This window comes from Ochotona princeps, chromosome 24 (genome assembly GCF_030435755.1).
Source record: "Ochotona princeps isolate mOchPri1 chromosome 24, mOchPri1.hap1, whole genome shotgun sequence".
NCBI classification, from domain to species: domain Eukaryota; kingdom Metazoa; phylum Chordata; class Mammalia; order Lagomorpha; family Ochotonidae; genus Ochotona; species Ochotona princeps.
In genome coordinates, this window is record NC_080855.1 from 22,071,533 (window position 1) to 22,093,401 (window position 21,869).

The 21,869-nt window shown below is 47.3% G+C and overlaps 1 protein-coding gene across 6 annotated transcripts in view; it reads right to left on the bottom strand.

Moving 5' to 3' along the window:
• Positions 1-21,869, bottom strand: part of ARHGAP17 (Rho GTPase activating protein 17) — a 46,627-nt gene that overhangs the window by 17,134 nt on the left and 7,624 nt on the right. For all 6 annotated transcript variants that reach the window (XR_009247609.1, XM_058681102.1, XM_058681105.1 and 3 more), the window contains exons 3-14: positions 20,030-20,103; positions 18,353-18,464; positions 18,056-18,132; positions 15,530-15,641; positions 13,707-13,775; positions 13,450-13,531; positions 7,928-8,055; positions 5,591-5,702; positions 5,048-5,129; positions 3,905-3,985; positions 2,409-2,522; positions 515-606 (exon numbers count right to left, since the gene is read on the bottom strand). Coding sequence is in view for 5 of the 6 variants with exons in the window: in XM_058681102.1 (XP_058537085.1) it covers positions 515-606; positions 2,409-2,522; positions 3,905-3,985; positions 5,048-5,129; positions 5,591-5,702; positions 7,928-8,055; positions 13,450-13,531; positions 13,707-13,775; positions 15,530-15,641; positions 18,056-18,132; positions 18,353-18,464; positions 20,030-20,103 (1,135 nt within the window). In the remaining variant the exon portion in view is untranslated. The remainder of the gene's footprint in view (positions 1-514; positions 607-2,408; positions 2,523-3,904; positions 3,986-5,047; positions 5,130-5,590; positions 5,703-7,927; positions 8,056-13,449; positions 13,532-13,706; positions 13,776-15,529; positions 15,642-18,055; positions 18,133-18,352; positions 18,465-20,029; positions 20,104-21,869) is intronic.

Genomic DNA, 21,869 nt, shown 5'->3' on the forward strand with positions numbered 1-21,869 from the left:
CTAAAGGATGGACTCTTAATCCTCTGACACAGCCAATTAAGACCTTCATCAACCAGCCCCAGTCAACCTCTCTGCTTGGTCTTTTGGCTTTGCATAAACCCACCTCTCCAGTTACAGAGAAATGAAAACCCTCTTCAGGTGGAACACTCCTGCACGCTGACACTAGCTCTGACACAGAACACTCCCAGAGTCTGAATGTGCCACTCCTTTCTCCATCCACCTGTCGTTCTAACTGGCCATGCGTTGTAATTATCCGTGCTTGTGCCGTCTTCTCCACGGCATGTCTCCGCTCTAGTATGGCACTCAGTGAGCGTTCCACAGACACTGGTTGAGTGTGTTTTCAGGAAGCCAAATGAAATGTCAACAGATAGGATTACTATTTCAAATAGGAATACAAGTGAACAACATTTGCAAAAAAAGCATGAAGAAATGAGCTCAAGTGATAGTTAAAAGGATTTCTGATCTCTTTTCTTCTTCGACTTTCTAGACTGTCAGCATAGCGCTGTGGTATTACCTTCAGGGAAGAACCAGTCGGCGTGCTGAATGATGGGTTCGATCACTGCGACCACGTGGACAGAGGTGGCCGCTGCCATCTCAGCGAGCGTTCTGTACAGGAAAGTCACAAAGTTAGGTGGCCTCTACCTTCCGCAAGGTTGTGTGAGGGCAATTCAGTTATTTTTAACGGACAGTTTATCTGCATACAGACGACAAAAACTAAATCCACATGATCTCAACCTACCAGAACCCCCTGTCATTCCACCTGTCCACTGCATGCACTCATGAGCACTTAAGCCAGGACCCGGGGTCATGTTCAAAATGCTGGCTTGGAACAAGGGCTGCACTTTCGCACTGGCACAGTTGCACACACAGTAGACACTGCCCACAACAGAAGCTCACTAAAAACCATTCCGGTGGATGTGCTGTTACCGCTTTATTATAACACAACACCTGAGCCCCTACATCTAGACGTCACACATTTGCACTGGTCCCAAGATGACCCAGGCCTCCAAAGGGGCAGAGTAAATAAGAATTATCACCCTTGCTATCAAGGCTCACTTCCAGCTGGGAGTTAGGACACCACAGATGCCAGCAACCCTCATAGGGCCTCAGATTTACTGAGCACCTGCCAAGCTTCTGGCTCTTTTCCTCATTCCATGCAATGTTTACAACATCCTGCTGTGGGGCAGATCTTATAAATGAGGACCCTCTAGCCCCAAGGAGCCACATCCTTACATGTGACTGCCTCAACACATCTCATTTCCAATGATCACTCTGACCTCTTCTCCCACTGGGATATCTGTAATCCGTTTTCCACCCACACAGCAGTCCAGTTCCTTCTGATTTCCAGCACTGGACACAAGCTCGGTCTGCACATGAGCCTCCCACTTTCCTCTCTGGGGTCCTACCGGCCTGAGGACCAACAATCCACTCATATCCTTCCCCAAAGCTTTTTTTTTTCTCTTCCTTCCCTTTTTTTCTTTTCTTTTATTAGAGAGGTACTGCTTGTCTATCTCAGGCATTCTGGCCATTTCCAGAGGAACTCTTTCCTCATTTGTGAACTGCCTCTTATTTAAGGTGTTTCTGACATACAGAACTGTCTTAGCTTTTATAATGTGAATTCTAAATGTATTATGGGTTTTTCTGGCATTGTTTCTAGGCTTAGGTAGCTCTTCATCCTAAAATCCAGCACTTTTGCCACTTTTATGTCATCGCTTCAAGGTACCTGGACTTATTTGCTATAAGATAATCTATATAGTGAATTTTGTATACCTACTTTCATTTTAGGATATTCAATCTTTTTAGGTAATATTATACTTTCTGAAACAAAACCAGACATAAATGAATGGTAAATAGATGAAAGGAATACTTTCATAGAATGCATGGCATTTTCTACGGAAACTTGAATGATTTGCGATTTTATGAAGCCGATCGGTAGGACCTAGAGAGAGGGTGAAGGGCACAGGCTCTGTGGCACACTGGGTTCTCCCACCTCCCTGCTGAGCACCCTCTGGTCCTCTCCGAGGCTGAACAGCCTCACCTGCTCAAACAGGACAGCAGCACCCACTTCAGAGGCTGTGAGGATGAAATGAGATCCTCAACGGCCTCCCAGAAGCTTTCCAGCGGATCCCCCGGGCCCCGTCTCCTTTATTCAACCTGTACTTCTCGGTACCACCAAACTTAAGTGCAGCTTCACTAAGACTACTTTCTACTTCCGAATTCTGAGAGCTCTCTCATGCCCTGGGAAATCAAATGCCTCAGGAGGATATGTGAGACCCCTCCATAACCTGGCTCTGCCTGCCCAGTCACAGCTGGATAACTTCGGGTGACACGCCTCTTCTGTGCCTGCAAGGACTTGGCTGGCTCTTCCAGGTCCCACATGTAGGAAAAAATAGAGGAAGATGACTTACCCTTCATTCTTAGCCCACAGCAAGTTAGGGCCTAACACAATGGCGATGTTGCTGGGGGTCATTTTGTTAACGTCACTGGTCTGAGCGAGCTTTGCGAGGAACTTGATTAAATACCTGTGAAACAAAAGCCATGGGCAGGAGCATCCCCTTTGGGCCATCTGTAGGAATGTTCTTGCTAAACAAGTGCTCAGCAGTCAGCTACCTTAAGCCAGAATCAGGGACAGGTAAAGCATGTCATAAATTTTGTCCGTTTCAGGGCTAAGGGCTTAGAAGAAAAAAAAAAAAACCACAAAACTCACCTTCACAGATTCAAGCTAGGTATATTTCTAATCCATTTCTCTTTCTGTATCTAACCTACCTCTCAAAAACATTTCACTGTGATGAATAGTGGACTCAACATATTTTTAATATAAACATAGTTTAAAAAGACACATACAGTCTAAAGGAACCTGTACTTAAAAACGATTAGTGTTGAAATTATAGAAATAGGGCCCGGCAAGACAGCTTAGCAGTTAAGGTCCTTGCCTTGAATCCGCCAGAACCCCATATGGGTGCTGGTTCTAAGCCCGGCAGCTCCACTTCCCAACCAGCTCCCTGCTTGTGGCCTGGGAAAACAGTAGAGGATGGCCCAATGTCTTGGGACCCTGTAGCTGCGTGGGAGACCCGGAAGAGGTTCTGGGTTCCTGGCTTTGGATCGGCTCAGCTCCAGCCATTGCAGCTGCTTAGGGAGTGAGTCAGTGGAGGAAGCGCTTCCTCTGTCTCTCCTCCTCCCTGTATATCTGACTTTGCAATAAAAATAAATAAATCTTAACATAAAACAAATATATAAAGCAAGAAGCTCTGTTCTAGAAGTCTGTCTCATAGTAAATTTTTTAGGAGCATGATTATTCCATGAAGCCAGAGGTGAGGAGTGTTTGGTCCGTGAGCCAGATAGGCCACACAGAGCGACCCAGGCGGGACTAGAAATTCACTGAATCTACAGCAGGCTGATTTTCCAGCTGATAATTTCATATGGCTTGTGAATGACGTGAAAAATATCCAAACTGCCGTTGGTAGACAATGGCTCCCCGCTCCTGCAGCAAAGTAACACACAATGAGGTGTTTGTGATCTCTTTAAAGTACATTATGGGAACACCTCTGAAAGATTACAGAACATGCAACTGATGATTTTTACCTTTTACATATTGGGTAATTTAGATTCCAAGGTAAACTTTTCACGGAAATTATTTTTACTAACAGCTGCAGTGGTTGAAAAAAAATATAAACAGTTAAGACAGGTTGCATATTTAGGCCAGACATGACACAGATGCTTCAAAGGTATTGCAGTAACAGACATCAAATCCCGGGCCCAGCAGTCCCGAGTTACTCCCAGAACAGTTGTTACTGTGGCAGGTTTACTCGAGGTCCATGGTTTTTCTGCTGGGGATTAGGTCTTTTCTTCTCTCCAGAGTCACTCCACCTGCTGGCTTAATTTACAGACTGCCAATCATACTTACCTAAAGTTAACAAAATTCTGAGGTGGTAACTTCTGACAGGTTCTCCACAAATCTTGAAGTTTTTTGTCTTGATCCTGTACACTGAGAACAAAAATGTGCACGTGTGACAACTCAGTAGATTACATATGTCAGTTTTACCCTTGTCGATGGGCAACAAAATCAGTGTTGCCTCCACTGGACAAAGGAACACGGTGGGAAACAGCACAGAGCCTGCAAACAAGTGGGGTGGCTGCCAACTCGCTGATCAGCTCTGAGCCGTTTGCTCACCTTGCCAAGACTTCCTCAGGCTTGGCTAAGCTGGAGAGGTTCGTTCTGCAGAATGACTCTGAGACTTCCATGGGATTTCTACACAAGCCACCGAGACCACTGCCTGCCATGCACGGAAAACTGTGCAACGTGGACATCTGACTCCACGGAGTCTGGGTCTCCTCTCCCATGGGCAGTCAGGCACAAGCTCCCAGGCATTTGGAGGCCTTGGAGGCTCTCAAGACTGCTCAGAGGCTGCAGATGAAGAGGCCCACTTCTGGCATGCGGCCAGCCCAGGAGCTCTCGGACCACGGGTGCCAGCATGCAAACTTGCAGACACAGCAAAGGGACGTGGCAGAGCCAACTGCCCATGAGGGGCAGAAGCCTGCCTCGTTCCTTCCCAAGCCTGTTTCCTTATCTGTTCAATGAGGATGACAACACCTGCTGTTGATTGTACTAAGTGACAAGCATGAAGGTGAGAATGGTGCTTAGCACATGCTCAGTGCTGGGTTAACATGAACTGCCATCACTAATGATGTCTCTGCCTCGTCGCTATTCCACAGCTAAGTCTGCACGCCCCTCGACAGGCACGCTGGCCCTGGTCAGTAGGACTCTTGCTCCCAGTTCCAGAGATCTCTTCAACATAAAAGGTGAGCCAGGCCACTAACGGGGGTGCCACTCTGTCTTCAGCCAGAACAGTCTCAAATTCAAACCACTGCATAGGGGATGCTTGCATGACTAGCATTCAACATTTTCATTCACTCTAAATACAAATAAGGATCAGGACACATATTACTTAACAAATGCAATATTTTAATGTTATTTTGGGGATCCCCCAACAAAATGATTTAGAGACGGGGCATGAGATGACCTCACTACCTTTCACTCTGAACTTACCTCGCAACTTGCGTCCATTCTTCATACAGATTGAAAGTCATCAGAGGTTCTGGCAATTCCCGCAAATAGGATTTCAAAGCGCCTGAAAGCATCAACACGCTCTCTGACTTTTTTTTGCAAAGCGAATGATCTCAATTACAATCATCTAAGATCACTGGCAAGAGCGACTGGAGAATGATACGTTCATAAAATCAAATCAGGTCCTTGTAAAGATACATCGAGACCAATAGCAAGTAAGCTTTTAACTTTAAGATCATATTCTTATGGTCTTAAATCCAGGTAGACCTGGATTTGGGGGGAAAAGTAGGGAGAAACATACAGGTCTATCTGCAGAATATCTCCATTATAAGCTGCCTCCACCTTGACTTAGTAACCAGGAAAACCAGACAGACACATGACACATCCAAAAGATGAGTGCCTGTACATGTTAGATTACATCAGGAAATCCGCTCAGGGGACCCCGTCAGTTTGATCTATAATTAATGGTGAATTGCTAATTGGCGACCTGAGACAGGACTCCGTTTATAGGCATTCCTTGATTACCTGCTACAGCATGGGGGTCCGAATAGAACTCATCCAGGTGAGAAGTGGAACAGTCTAAAGCAGCTTTCAGTTTCTTCAGCTTGGAGGCTCCAGCCCCAATTCGGAAAAGGCCCTAGAGAGGAGGAAGAGCCATCAGCACCAAGCACGTGTGGGCAGGGAGCCCTGCCTCGACATGCTCCCGTCTGTGAGAGCAGTGATGCTGCTTGCTGACAGGGCCGTCACCAAGGGATGAAGAGGACCAACTGCATACCCAGAGCCACAGGCTCATGACGTGCACCTTTTAAAGAAATTATGCAAATTTTTAAAAAAATTATTATTATTTGATAGGGAGAGAGAAAGAGCTCCCACAGGCAGGAGCTGGAGGCAGGCGTCAAGCCCAGGCACTCTGAAATGGGTCACAGGTGTTTTAATAATTAGGTCAAGTGCCTCCCTAGTGGTTTACTTTTTTTTTTTAACTTTTTTTTTTATTCATTAATTACATTGTATTACATGACACAATTTCATAGGTACTGGGATTCTCCCCCCCTTTACCCCAAACCCTTCCCCCATGGTGGATTCCTTCATCTTGATGCATAACCACAGCTCAGGTTCCGTTGGGATTCCCTAATTACAAGCTCACACCATACAGAGTCCAGCATCCCACTGTCCAGTCAAGTTCAACGGCCTCTTAGGGAGGCCCTCTCAGGTTTGAAGGCAGAGCCAGAAGAGCGTCACCTCGATCAATTAGAAGCTCCAACATATCATCAGCAACAGTCCAGGTACGATGAGACTGGTGCAGAGTCCACTGATTGACATAGTCTATCTTAGAGTTTCCCCTTGTCCAGTTTGCCGCTGCAAGAATATAGCTGAGGTGGTTGATTGATCTACTCCATCTTCCATCTTTTCTTGCTTAATGTTTTGATTCCTCCATTTTGTTCAGGGGAATCCCCAAAGAAATTTTGATGCGTTCCCAGTCCAGGCTCCTACATGTCCTAGTGGTTTACTTTTAATCAACGCAAACTTTTATGGGTCTCATTACTAAAATATCTGGGTCTACTAGAAATCTGGGGGCGGTACAATGACTCAATTCGCTAATCATCCCCTTGCAAGCGCTGGGATACCATAGAGGTGCAGGTTCCTGTCCTAGCTGCCCCACTTCCCATCCAGCTCTATGCTTATGGTCTGGGAAAGCAGTGAAGAATGACTCAGAGCCTTGGCATCCTGCACCTGTGTGGGAGATCTGGAAAAAGTTCCTGGCTCCTGGCTTCAGATTAGCTCAGCTCTGGCTACTGCAGCCGTTTGGGGAGTGAATCAACAGATGGAAGAGCTCTCTGTTTCTCTGTTAAATCTGCCTTTCCAGTAAAAATACATAAATCCTTAACAAAAAAACCAGAATGAAATCTAATTTTTTTAAACTTCTAAGAGGTTTATACTTTCATAAGATTGACTACCATAAATTTTTCTGTAGGAATTAGGTGTGTTTTTTTTGCTTGTTTTTTTGTTTTTGTTTTTAAATTAGGTAAGCAAATGACTTAATGTTTAAGACACCACTTTGGACATTGACATCCCGTACTACAGTGCCTGGGCTCAAGTTCTGAGTCTGCTCCCAACTCCAGCTTCCTGCTAAGGTGCACTGTGGGAAGCAGCAAGTGATGGGTCAAGCAGCTGAGTCCCTGCCACCCATGTGGAAGACACTGAGTTCTATGCCCTCAGCCTGGCTCGGCTACAGCCATAGCCAGCATTTAGGGAGCGGGCCAGTGCATGGAAGAGACCTATCTTTCTCTCTCTCTCCCCCCTCCCCCTGCCTTTCAAATAAATAAAAAGCTTAAAAAAGGAAAATATTCATATTTTGATTCTGGCTCTGCCTTAGCAGAACCCCCTATGTGCCGAGTTCCTACCTGTACAAGAAAGAGTAATGGGAACATTCCTGGGAAGTAATGAGAAGATTTCATAAAATAAAGTCTGCAAATGTTCTCTTCAAGTCTTTTAAAACAACAACAACAACAAAACCCAAAAATCCTAAGACACTTGTTTCTGAAACTAAAGCCCCCCGGAAGTCCTGGTCCATGACAAACTCCACTGCTGCAAACCACAAGTAGCTTGAAAGGAAACAACCAGAGCCACTGCAAGCAGGAAAGGCAGACACCGTCCCGGGGATTCTGGTTCCTTTCCCGGCAGACAGCCGTACAGTTTCAGTCTTGATTTAACATGCGGGCATGGTAACCAAATACACAAGGCTCTGACCTGCACCCTACACAGCAGCTGTGTAATCAGGAGGTCAGGGAGTGGATTGGGGTGGGGCACTCTGGGCAAAGGCAAGCACAGATTTGGCTTGCACAACTGTGGGGTGCCACTCACCTCCTCCTTCATGCCCGTCTCCAGGAGCAGCATGACGCAGGCTTCGATGGGCAGAGCGATCTCCCGCCCGCTGCGCTTGAGGTGTTCCTCCAGAGGAGTCCCGAAGGCCGGCTTTTCTGCCCACTTATCTAGAGCGGCAAAGCGTTCAGTGAAGACGCCTGGCAAGCAACATCTAGCATCCCCAAGCAATTTTTCTTCCCCAGCCACCCAAAGGGACTTTCCCAACAGACTGGCAAGCTGAAGCTCGGGAGCAGAGGGGACACCTGCTCTATTTCTTCTCATGGACCATTTCCTGAGGTACAAAGTATGTGCCAGTTACTGGCACAGCAGAAGCCCTGAGGACACCTGTGTGGCACCCAGCAGGAGCTGCCCAGCAGAAGCTTGCATGGTTGGCCTGCACCCACACTGCGTGACATTGACTTGTGTGGGTGGGCTGCTTTGTGTTAAAATGAGGCTGAACCTGAGCACACTGTTGTCACTGCAAAAATAAATAAATAAATAAAAATGATCCCAACCATGCAGAGCAGCCAGAGAACTTCTGCAAGAGGACACATGCTCCTCCCATGTGAAAATGGAAATGAGCTCTTAAGGCTTCAAACCCAAGTCAAGCATGTGGCCCACGGACTGGAGATGGCCCAGCTGACTGTGTATCAGGTGCCACATCTCCATGACATGCAGCCTGAAGTATACTTCAAAATGCTACATCTCTACCAGGTCTGAAACTTGCCGAGTGGGGGAAAAAAAACCCCAGCAGCTACAGCGCCAAAGCACATTAAGCTGAAAGCTGAGCTGATAGCAACAGAGTAATAGTCTATTTTTCTGTCATATGCCCTGCTGCATGCCACAAATGACTTGAGGCAGCTTAGCCAAAATACACACCATAAAGCTGGAAAGTGGAAAGAGGAATCTAGAAAACGAGCTGAGCATAGAGGGCTTCGCTGGGTTTGGCCTGCCTGGGGGAGCCGAGACGCAGATTGGCAGGAGGGGCCAAATCAGCAGGTGACAGATACACAGGGAGATGCACTTAATGTTGCCCAACAGCAGGAGGCGCACATCCTCCCGGCCCTGTGCTGTTACAAGGCAGGACTGATGGAGAGGTTGCTGCTGAGCCTGGAGTACCCGCCTCACACCCTCCCCCACAAGTCCACAGGACACAGGCCTCAGGACAGGATCCACAGGGGAAAGAAGAAAAAAAATCTCACAAGTCCACAGGTCTGAGGAAGTAGGAATGGATGGCAAGAGCAGGTGGGAAGGGAGGCAGTGGACAGAGTGGTGCAGCGGGCCATTAGCCACACATGGAGCTTCTAGCCTGGCCCAGTTTTTGTTCAGTGCAATTTTTAATTAAAGAAAATCCTCTTTTGCTTAACAGAACTCTGATAGTTCTCTTAAAGGCCAGATCTTAACTGGAACACTTTGTCCCTTTTATTTAAAGCAGCGATTCTCAAAACTAAGGCTGGAAATGGCTACATCACCTTTTCCCTAAGGGTTAGGGCAGAATCACTGGGGGGAATGCTCACCTGACACCTGCCGTCTTCTCCACCACTTACTGGACTCCTCTAGAACTTTCCAGTAGAAACACCAAAGAGTGTGCCCACCCCCTCACCTGGTTATAATACTGGCAGAGAGTGCCCATCAGAACCACTGACCTAGAGACAAGTCCTAAGGCAAACTCCACGTCCAGCATTGGCCTTGCCAACAGCAGACCTACCAGGGCAGTAGGGACACAAAGTTCATGGACACCACCCCATCCCCGCTGTCAGGGCGAGAGCAATGGAATTGTGAAGGGAGTACAAGACGTACAGGTGAACACGTAACAGTGAGGAACAAGACAGGACGTGTCTGCTACGTCATGGAACTCAACGAGATAGAAAGGCGGCAAACACGGTGTCTGCAGAAGCTGTGTAGGCAGCACAGTCAAGGTGTGCTTGGCTGTCACATAGATACATACTTTCTGTGTCTCCAATTCGGAACTTTCAAAAGAAGTCAGATATCTGGATTCAGATTTTAAAAATATGGCAACTAATATTTTTGTCTTTTAAGGACTCATTTAACAAAATAGGGTAGTTTGCAACTTTTGGTGTAGACCACGAACACAGGGTGGTGACTGCTGGCCTCAGTGGTCAGAAAAGCCTTCTCAAAGACAATGACCTTGGAGATGGTCTCCCACGAGCAACAGGAGAGAAGGAAACCAGGCCAGCACATCTTGTGGTGGGCAGCAGGTGAGGAAAGACCCCGTCATTGTGGGATAGGAGGGCACACTACCTCTCAAGCCAAGAGACTGCCGAGCAGCGACAAGAGGGACAGGAAGGCAGAGCAGAGTCCAGGGACAGGAGAGGAGGGAGGAAGGCTCCAAGGTTTCAAACCTCAACTGTTTGAAGAAAACTGGATTTGGGGCAGGCTCTGTGGTAGAGTAGGTTGAGCTGCTAATGCCAGAATCCCATACAGGTGCCAGTTCAAGTCTTGGCTATTTCACTTTCGATCCAACTCCCAATTAATCCAACTGGGAAACCAATGGAAGACGGTCCAAATGCTTGGGCCTCTGCACCCACGTGAGATACCGGGAAGAAGCTCCTGGCCACTAAAGTTGGCTTGACCTAGCCCTGGCCATTGCAGCCATTTGGGGAGTGAACCAGTAGATGAAAGACCCCTCTCTCTCTTGAGTTATGTAACTCTGATTTTCAAGTAAATAAAATAAATCGTTAAAAAAATTAAAAGAACGCAAGCTTGAGTCAGGGAGGGAGCAGGAGGTAGGGAGGGGCAAGGTGTCTTCTCAGTGCTTTGAGCTTTGTAAGTGCCCGTCACCCAGGGGTGCTGATGTGCAAGGAGGGAGTAGGCAGGGGATGCAGCTGAGAGGTGAAGCTATCTGCACGAGGGCTTCTGCGGGGAAAGAAGGTGAGAAAGACCAAGAAAACAAGAGCAAGGCCAAGACCTCAGGAAAGGCTGCCTGCCAGGCTGAGGACCAAAAGGGAGAAATAAAAACTCCCAATACAGAAAGGCGACAAATGAAAGGAAGGAAACATTTAACAAGCAAGAGCTAGGCCCAATCCTTTTCAAATGCCAGGCCCTGACAGGTTGCTGCTGACCTTTCGGGACTCACATGTGCTGTGCTTGGGTAAGCAGAGTGATTTGGGAAGAAAGCAGTCTACAAAGGGCAGGGGGTGAGAGGTAGCAGGAGGGAAGGGGTCCCCCAAAGAGCCCACCAGAAAAGCAAAGGTGAGCGAGATTAAGGGGGACCAAAATGACCACCCGCAACTCAAGGCCCCTGGGGCACAGTTTTGCTTCCCCCCTACAGGAGGGCCACACTCAAATCTTTCTGAAAGCCAAGAGGACAAAAGAAGAGGATGTGTGACCAAGATTCTTGGCGAAGGAAGTAACCTTAAAAAGAGAAAGGGTCACGCTTCGCCCACTGCTGACACTCCAAATTTTCCTGGCTGCACCCACAGTCTTCCCTGCCTCTCACTTTCTAACATATTTCTATCTCTAGGGAGAACAGCTTCAGTGGGGTGGGGAAATAGGTTGGGGATTTTTCACAAAAAAAATGTTAAGAAATCCGATCTTGGTACCTGTTTTCTGGTGCAGTGAATTAAACTGGCACCTGTGATGTTCTGCTGTGAGTCCCACTGCTCTGCTTTCAGGTCAGCTCCCCTCCCTGCTAACGTGCTTGAGGAAGAAGTGCAGGGCTGTCTCAGGTGCTTGGGCCCTAGCCCTCACAATGGAGACCCAGATGGAGCTCCTGGCTTCAGCCAGTTCTGACTGATGTGACCACCTGAGGAACGAATCAGCAGATGGAAGATCTTTCTGTCACTCCCCTTGTCTCTGACATTTTGCTTTTCAAATAAATGAAAAGAAAAAGAAATCCAATCTTCTCTCTTTTGTGCTTGTTAGACAAATTCTTCCAAATCAGTGTCTACAAGGATGATGTCTGCTTCTTTGTCCCATGCAGAGCCCAGCTGTTCTCAGCTCATAACACACGCTCTTGGTGCCTGTCTCTTGGAAGGCTGAACGTCAGCCAGCAGTTTCATTCTTTATTATTATTATAAGATTTATTTTTATTGGAAAGGCAGATTTACAGACAGAAGGAGAGATGGAGAGAAAGGTCTTCCATCTGCTGCTTCACTCTCCAATTGAACGCAATGGCCGAAGTCCAGCTGCAATGGCGGGGCCAAAGCCAAACGCCAGGGGCTTCTTCCAGTGCTCCCATGTAAGTGCAGGGTTCCAAGGCTTTGGGCATTCCTTTGCTGCTTTCCCAGGCCACAAAAAGAGAACTGATGGGAAGTGGAGCAGCTAGGACATGAACCGGTGCCCATAAGGGTTGCTGAAGCTTACAGGTGCAGAATTAGCCAGTTGAGTCAACGTGCCAGTGCCCCAAGAGTTTCATTCTTCTGTTTCATGACTCAACATCATCACCTGGGAATTTGCCTCATGTAAGTGATACTTGTCCTGTGGTGACTGGCTGAGGAAATCAGACATTGCATGTTGGACTGCAGAAGATGTGGCTGTGTGATCTAGAGAATCTTCTAATTTCATAACTCTAAAAGATGTTCAGGAACAAAGCCAGAAGCTGTGAGGAGCTCCTGACATTGGAGGCAGAAGAATTGGCTTTCTGAAGGTGTCACATGTGTGCATACCTCTACCCACCTGTGCACTTTCTTTCCCAATCACACACTCATCACTCTGAGCCCCTGGCCTGATCCCCTCCCAGCTCAAGATCACATGGTGCTGCAGGTGGAAGCTAAACTGCAAACATAGGTCTCTTCATCAAGTCAAGTGGCAACAGCTCTAAAGATAACACAGCAACTTCTACCTCAACAGCTTTGCTTATCTCTGCTGGTGAATGCTCTGTTAATATACCAGAAAGAAGCAGATTCAAAAGCTTTAGGGAAAAAGAAAAAAAAAATCAAAAAACAAAACCTACGCTTTACATATCCAATCTAAAACCAGACATCAATGGAAAGTCCAGTCCACTCACAGCTTGTGAGTAAAATCTGCAATTCAGTGGGCAAAACATTAACGCCGATAAGGACAAGAGCCCTGAGTGAAGACAAACAAGTGGTCACAATTTTGTCAGTCAGTTATTAAGTGACTAGTGATGTGTCAGCAAAGACTGGCTTAAACACACCCCATGAGAAAGCCCACAGTATCTTCCCGAGAACAGAACCTCTTCAAGTCAGAGGACCAGAGCCCTGTGGAACAAATAGCTGATGTGCCAAAGGGTCACCAGGGACTCCAGATTTCATCCACAGAAGAGAGGAAAGACAGACACTCCCCAAGGGGCCGGCTTTCCCTGCATCCCAGGGACTTGGAAGAATCGCAAATATTCCATTAGTATGTTAATTTTGGGTTTAGAAGAAATTACAGAATGCAGCAAGATAGGATGAAATTATGCTAGGGAACAGAGTCCTCCTAGGCAGAGACTTTTATCCAAAGGAAACGCATGCAAAGGAGTCAGGGGAAGAAGAACAGAGGCAGAGAGAGGGGCAGAGGCGACAAGGAGGCATCAGCCAGCACGCGGGTTACATTACCTTGATGGGCTCGCATTTCGGGAAGGGCCTTTTCTAAGACTGCTAATGCTTTTCTATGGTAATCTGCTTGGGCTTCTAATAACTGAGAACAGACCCACATTCAAAAACAAAAGTAACGTTAGCATTGGATGGACACACACAATGGTTGAGCAAACTAAAAATGACTATATATAGAGAGAGATATATATTTTTTTTCAAAAAAAAAAAATAAAGCTAATATGACTCAATTTTACATTTTACCAAGGGAAGGTACCTACCGTAACAAAGAATTTGCCGTATTCCCCCTCTTTGGCCATGAAGTTGTACATGTCTGCTGCAAGCTGATCCTAGGGAAGTGAAGACAAGACACGTCACTGAAGACAGAAGCAGCAAAAGACAACGGCACAAACGATAAGCAAGGAGCACTCTTAGACCAGAAAGTAGGGGCAACTGGCAGGTTAACGTCTACCAGCTGACAGCGAGAGAACAGGAACTGCAGGATTAACACGGAAATTCTCTGAGACACATTGAATATTACCACAGCATTACCTTTGGGGACGATGGTTGGCTTAGCAGTTAAAGTCACTAGCTGGGATGCCCGTGTCTAAGATTCCACACTCAGCCCTAACTACTGACTCCAGCCTCCTGCTGGAGGGGACTCCGGGAGGCAGTGATGCTGGCTCAGGTAAGTAGGGGTCCTGGTCCCACACGGGAGATCTGGATTGAATTTCTAACTCCTGGCTTCAGATCTGGCCCATCCCTGACAGTTGCAGGCATCTGAGAAGTTGGTAGAAGCTGGCTCTCTGTGTGTGTGTGTGTGTGTGTGTGTGTGTGTGTTTCTACCTCTCAAGATTTTTTACAAATGACATAGAAAAGGAAAATGTCATATTTGGGCATTGCCAAATGTGAACAAAAATGTAACTGGAAGAAAAGAAAACATTAGTGACAGTAGTTACCCATTTGGAGAAATGGAAATTAGAAGAACAAGGGTAGAGGACTTCGTTTCACACTGTTTGCTGCGGGCAAATGTAAAAACTAACAGTGTAATTCGACAGAGAAGAGCAGGGCAGACAGCAATTTCCGGAATATTAAGTTCACAGATTGTTGGTGCCGGAGATTGGTGCCGGAGATTAAGGTCAAACTCTACTGGCAACAGTCTGCAAGTAGGTGAAAGTCCCAGAGCAAGATCAAGGCCTGTGGGTGAGGGTCCGTAATGGGGCAGTGACCCAATGCCACAGATCGTGCTCTAAGACACCCTTGAGACCGTCACGTACTGTCTTCTGTACATCGGTCACACTGTTGCTTCTTGATCACTAAACACTGGCTGGTTGACATCAGCAACCCATATGGGTGTCAGTTCGTGTCCCACCTGCACTTCCCATCCGGCTACTTGCTCGTAGCTTGGACTCAAATCTAAGCACTCCAAAATGCGATATGGGTATCCCAAGCAACATCTTAACCACTGCACCAAAAAACTACCCTCTCTCTCCTTTCTTAAAAAGCTTTTTTAAAAAAATTTTTTTTAAAAAGGGTTAAACATTTTAATCAAGTTTTTAAAAAAATTATCCTACTCAGGATGGTACAATAGGCTGACTGGCTAATCTTCTGCCTATAAGCATTGTATTCCATATGGGAGCCGGTTCACATCCCACCTGCTCCACTTCCCACCCAGCTCCGTTTGTAGCCTGGGAAAGTAGCAGCGGATGGCCCAAAGCCTTGGGACCCTGCACCCACACGGGAGCCTCGGAAGAGGCTCCTGGCTCTTGGCTTCAGACATGCTCGGTTCCAGCCATTGCAGCTATTTGGACAGTAAACCAGCGGATGAAAACTCTCTCTCCTTTTTCTGTAAACTGGCTTTTCCACTAAAAATAAATAAATCTTAAAACAAAAAAAACCTACTTGAATGTTTAAAATAATGTTTTATTCTCACTATAAAATAGAGTAGTTGCAGAAAACAAAGAAAAGCCATCTCTGATAGTACAGTTATTCCAAACAGAATTTTATAGAATGTTAAATAATTTCCAGGACTTAGCCTTTAACCTAACTTTTGTGAAAAACCAAAGATCAACGCTGGTACACACTTATGAGGGAATTCTCGTACCTTGCACTGCTCTACTTTATTTCCAGCTTCATCCATTTCCTCCTTGAGAGTGTCTATCTTTGATGGAAGTCCCTGAAAGTTTGTTGCTGAAGATTTGTGAGCTTGGTTCCACCTGCAAAACCAAAGAACAGGCAGGGTCTGAGAAGTCGCTGTACAGACACAACATGACGGAGCCTAAACAGAGACTACGCTGCAAACCAGTTCTCCCTGCCATGGGCATCAGTACACCGAATGTTACCCTCAGATATATCCTAAAAGTAGGCAAGCAGGCATGAAGAGAGACCAGCTGCCGGCCATGGCAGGCTGCTGCCTGCTTGAGTGCCAATGACCACATCTTGTCTCACACAAACTTGCTCCTGCAAAGCAAGCATGGAACTCCTTTCCTGGGCGCCCCACTTCGGAATCCTTGCTAGGCAACACCCCTGATTTCTCTCCTGCTTTAATCAGGAATGTTCCCTGGGGATCTGGCTCCCAGCTCCTGCTCCTGAGGGCTCCTCATGACTCCTCTGCCACCTGCGAAGAGCCAGAGCTTCAACAATGGACCCATGAAAGTACTCTCTTTAAAAGTGTCTTCATTTTATGTATGTGAAAGGCATAGTTACAAGGAGGGAGAGTCAGAAAGAGAGACAGATAAAGACCTTCCCTCCACTGGTTCACTCCTCAGTTGGCCCCAGCAGCAGGGGCTGCGTTAGACCAAAGCCTCCACTGCCTTCCCAGGTACATTAGCAGGGAGCAGGAGCGGAAAAGCAGCAGCTCGGTATTGAACCAGCACCCATATGAGGTGTTGGCGCTGCAGGCTGCGACTTAACCCACTATTGCCACAATGCCAGCCTCTTAAACTGCTTTTTAAAACATAACAATACTGGGGTCGGTGTTGTGACACAGCAGCTTAATCTGCTGCCTGCAACACTGGCATCCCATATGGGCTTCGGCTGGAGGCATATCTGCTCAACCTCTGATTGAGTTTCCTGCTCATACCCTCGTAAAGCAGCAGAGGATGATCTAGTGTTTGCTCCCCTGACACCAATGTGGGAATCCTGAATGAAGCTCCTGGCCTAGCCTCAGTCATTGAGACTATTTGGGGAATGAACCAATGGATGGAAGATCTCTTCCTCTTTAACTCTGCCTTTCAAAAAAATATCTTTTAAAAAGATACTTCAGGAATAGTAATGGGATATACTGGGAATAAAGCATTTTGCTTTGAAATATGCAGTGACCTGTTTGAATATGGATATATCTGGAGTTATGGAAAGTTCTAACAGTTCAGATTTTTATCTACATTAGTCTATCTGGAACAGACAGTGACAGGGAGAGGGAGGGAGTGGGGAGGGGGAGAGAGAAAGAGAGAAAGAGACAAAGAGAGAGAGAGAGAGAGAGAGATTCCATCCACTGGTTCACTCTCCAAGTGACTACACAACAGGTTTGGGCCAGGTGTCTAGGTCTCCCCCATAGGTGGCAGGGGCCTAAGCATTTGAACCATTTTTTGCTACTTTCCCAGGAGCATCAGCAGGGAGTTGAATTTCAGTGAAGCAGCCAGGACTCCAACAGGCACCCAGGTAATGGGATATCCCACCCAACGGCTTAATTCACTATGCCACAACACTAGCCCTATAATACTTTAGATTTAAACACAGATGCTAAACAAAGGCCTCATGAAAACCTACCATGACAATGTAGCAACTCTTCCAGCTGGCGGCTCTGCACTCATAGAGAGCTGTTCCACCCAGTGCATCTACCTGATGTGACTAACTCCCTGACAGAAAGGCCTCAGGTGCAATGCGCAGGTGCAATCCTTGTGAATCAAGTTTCCCTGGACCACAGCCACCCTTCTCCATCTATGCAGCAGCAGAGCCATCCGGGCTGACTGACTAGCTGGCCCCTGTGACAGAGCAGTGGGCCGTGGTGGCTGTGTCCGTTTGCAACCCTCACCCGCCTGAGAGGAAAGGCTTGTCCACTGCTGATAAAAACTCGGAGGCCAGAGCTGAGTTGGCAGCTCGCCAGGGATTCCTACCGACTGTTGGCTGACACATCTGTAAGTCGGCCTCCCTCTGGCCTGGCTCCCATGGCTGACGCAAGCCCCTCCCTGGCATGTGCAAGCTTCTTGATCATGAAGGTCAGGTCTAAGTACTGGGGCTTATGGCACAGCAGGACCCTCAGGGCTGTTAGGATCTGCCTCTTCCAACCTCCCACCATTCCTACAGCCAGACTCTTAGCACTGTCCCCTGTTGAATACTCTTGGTAGGTTTCCTTAGTTGTTCTGTTGTTTTGTTGGTTTTTCGTTTTTGTTTTTTTTCTGTTTCCTTTTACTGCTGGCTCACTAAGAACAGGATGTTCTAACAACATCCCCACTGCTCGGTTTGGGAGAAAGAAGTCTAAAGGAGGTATAACCAGGCCGTGACCCAGGCTGTGGGTCAAGTGCAGGGGGTTGGGACTTGGTCCTTTCTGTGTACTTGGAGACAGTGATGGCTGCGGGGGCTATGGCATACTGACACTGCACCCTGGGCTGTTCTCACAGCTTGACCTTACCTGGCTCTGACCGAATCCCAGTCTAATACCAATTTAGCGAGCTGCTTCCTCTGCTTCTGGATGTTGGGGATCTCCACCTGGAAGGAGCAACACAGCGAACAGAATGTGCTTGGGGCTATTTAGTGTAAGTCTGTATTCTCTCCAGCATAGGATTTTGTAATTCTCCGACCCCAACCCATGACCTTTGTCCTTATGGTCGCAAAGATATATATGCTAAAGCCACTGGTCACTGTTAAATTCTCAGTGACCAACCCACATCAACCTCGGCCCCTCTGTGTCACAGGGCCCAGCACCCACCTCTGCTATGCCATACAGCGGGTCCACAATCTCCTTCTCAATAAAGACTTCGTGCTGCGAGAGCTCCAGGGCCAGCTGATTCGCGGCATCCCCGCATGTCTCCAGCATCTTCCTTTAGGAACAAGACCCAACAACAGGCTTGTCAGTCAGGCATGGGGATTATCACGTGGCCACCGTTCTGCTGGCTACAGCTGGGAACATGCTGCAGCACAACCCAGTAAAGTCTTCAAAACGGAAAAAGCTCAGGGCACTGCCTGGAACCCGAATCCTCTGACTAGTGCTTTAAAATGAGAATGACTAGGGCTGCTGCTGAAAAGCCAGCATCCCATACAGGCACTAGTTTTAGTCCCAACTGCTCCACTTTCCATCCAGCTCCCTGCTAACGTGCCTGGGAAAGCAGCAGAGGATGGCCCAAGTCCATGGGCCCCTGCACCCATGTGGTTATGGTTAAGTACTTGGCCTTCATGTGCAGGTGGGGGATGTGAGTGAACCACAGCATCACAACAAGTCAGGTGGAAACCAAGTGTTTCTCAAAATACCCCAAACCTTTTAAACCACATGGAAAGGTCACTGCATGGTGCTGCAGGCTCCTTAGTGAGCGCCTCCCATAGAGTGAAACAAAGCAAGTGGGGCTTTCTACTGCCCAGGCGAGAGGATGTGTTGTACTGTTTTCACATTGTTTTCCTGTGAACATACAGCTGATGCCACACCAAGAGCACTCTCTTTCCTTCTCGTCCTGCTCCTGGCTCTCTGTGAGGTTTTCCTGACACTAGAATCATGATATGAGGGGGTGTGGTGCTGCGGTTAACAGTGTACTCTCAGAGGTGCCAAGCTGTCCAAATATAGCTTTGCTATTTCTTAGCTGTATGGCTGAGGCAGTTTCCTTACCCTCCCTGTTGGTCAATTTCCTCATCTGTAACATAGCATCCTTGTTATTACTGCTCTCTGGGCTATTCTGAGGACTCATGGACTGTATGAGCTGTTACCTGGGGCCAGCACACACCCTCCTGCTGCTATGGTGATGATGACATCATCATTTGGGGAGGTGCAAACACAGAAAAACACCCAGGCCTGGGGCGGTGGGATGGGGCTGTGGGGAGTGACAAGACTCAGCCTCCCCGCCCCCGCTGCACCCAGGGCCGGTCCCCTCAAAAACAGAGAAGACAACAGGAGGGTGATAGTGGCAGCAGCACAGGAGGCGTGATGATAGGCAGCGGGCCCACATTCTGGAAAGAGAGCCGGCCTACTGCAGGACATCAGCTTTGCTGATGAAAACTCCTCCCTATGTCAACAACACATGCCTAAATGTAAAAGAAATCCTACTCTTTCCATTGACCATCATGGAGATTTTGGTGACCATTTTTGAAGGCAGTGGCTCAAGGACTAAAAGGGATGGGTGGTTTATACATCTGTATCAACAACTGGTAACAGGACCAGCCCATACCCAAGCTCAGAGGAGTCAGTCTTGAGCCCAGCAGTCACTTCTGTTAGCGGCCCTCCCTACGGTAACTCAGTGGCCTCAGCTCTACTTTTTCTCCTGGGGTCTGGTGGATGAGCCACATCACTGTGCTTACAGTCCCATCTGGTCCCACGGGTGACATCCATGTCCACCACCCAGGACCCACCCACTCCCACTAACACAGAGGGCATTTGGAGCTCTCAAAGCAGCCGACTCACCCCAGGAGAGAGTCTTCCAGCTGAGTTGATGCTTCTTGCATATTCTGAGCAAGAGCTGTCAGAGGGAGCTTTTTCTGGAAGGCAGAAGACAATTCTGTTTTTCATTATCAGGTACTCATCCTGATCACTCTCATTGCTGCCTCGGGGTATGTTGCAAAGCTAAGAAACAGCCAGTCAGGGTTCAAGCAATAGTGGGGAGATGCTCCAAGACCCAGAACTGCTTTGAGTGTCACCTGGTCACTTAAAATTCTAGAGTAGTTTGCGTTATCAGGTTAAGGATGTTCAATCTGTACTACGCCCTGAGAACATGAGGGAGACACCTGGCTTGCTAAGCGATTACCAAGACAAATAAATGCAACACAGTCCTCAAATTCAGAACCTTTTGGGAGAGTGGTCAGTCTTAAACTGTCTTCTAACTTGTCTACCACCCTAAAACGCAGCATTAAGTTTCTTACAACACTTAGCTACATATTTCTCAAAAATGTACTTTGCAATGTTCTTAAACTTGAAGCCATCTTGTCCTATCTTGGGTTTGTTTTACAGCTAGCAATGACTTTGGAATCACCTGATCGTGTGTTCTCATCATACAGTCAAGGAACCTGAAGCCAAGGAAGTGGCCTGGCCATGTATTCCAGCCAGAGCAGGAGAGCTGGACCTCAGTGCCCAAGGACAAGTCCTGGTCTACTGCCAGCGGCTGATGGCTTAGCTCACAGTACGAGCAGCAGAGGTCTGAAGGGAGGGAGTGGGTTGCCCTTATAGCATAATCTGATGGTGAAAAGATAATTCTGATTCTGTGACCCTCCATATAATCAGGCCTTCCCAGCATAAAGATGTCTTGTGGCAAAAACACAGGTGATGTTGACACTTCTCTCCCAAAGGTTCACTCACACACGCACCAGCATGTGTGCTGAGAGCATCTCTGGAGGGTTATGCAAGAAACTGCTCACTCCAGTGACTCCGGAGTTAGGGGAGCTGAGTGCCTGGGGAACAGGGCAGGCTAAGACTGCACTTCATGCTCTATGAACTATTCTGAATTTTGAAAAGGTATACACAGAACCTAAGTCAAATAAGCACACTGAACTTTGAAAATAACGAACAAATAAACTCACCTACCTCCCCTCCCACAAGTTGAAATAAATAAATAAGGAGCTACTTTGACCCAAAAGGAGACCATTCCTGGATGCTACACTTCTAGTCAAGGAACACATGAGAACAGAGTAATTCAAACCTTCAAGTTATGCTGCCTTGTACAGGAAGTGAAATGTCAGATCAAGACAATAACCCAGAGAATTACACTTTGTGCAATTCTGGAACCCTATGAGTCAAAGAGGAACAGAAGAGTCTATTTTAGCAAGGGTCATAGAAGATACCAGTCTGTACAAAGGTACTTTAGAGAGTTCATGGCTGGGGGGACCTACACCGTGACATAGCAAGCTAATCCTCCGCCTGTAGCATCAGCATTCCATCTAGGTGCAGGTTCTAGACCAGGCTGCTCTACTTCTGACCCAGCTTCCTGCTGATGGCCTAGCAAAGCAGAGGAGGATACCTCACATGTTTAAGCCCCTGTGCCCATGTGAGAGACAAGGAAGAATCTACTGACTCCTAGCTTTAGACAGGCCTAGCTCTGTCTGTGGCAGTCATTTGGGGCTGAATCAGTGGAAGGAAGATTTCTGTCTCTCCCTCTCTGTCCATAACTCTGATTTTCAAGTAAAATAAATATAAAAATAAATAAGTAAACAAGTTCATAGATGGGGCTAGTGTTGTGGCATAGCAAGCTAAGCTTCTGTTTTTCAGGTCCCCAGGGGCCACCAGCAGAGCACAGCAGCTCTCAGTCATTACG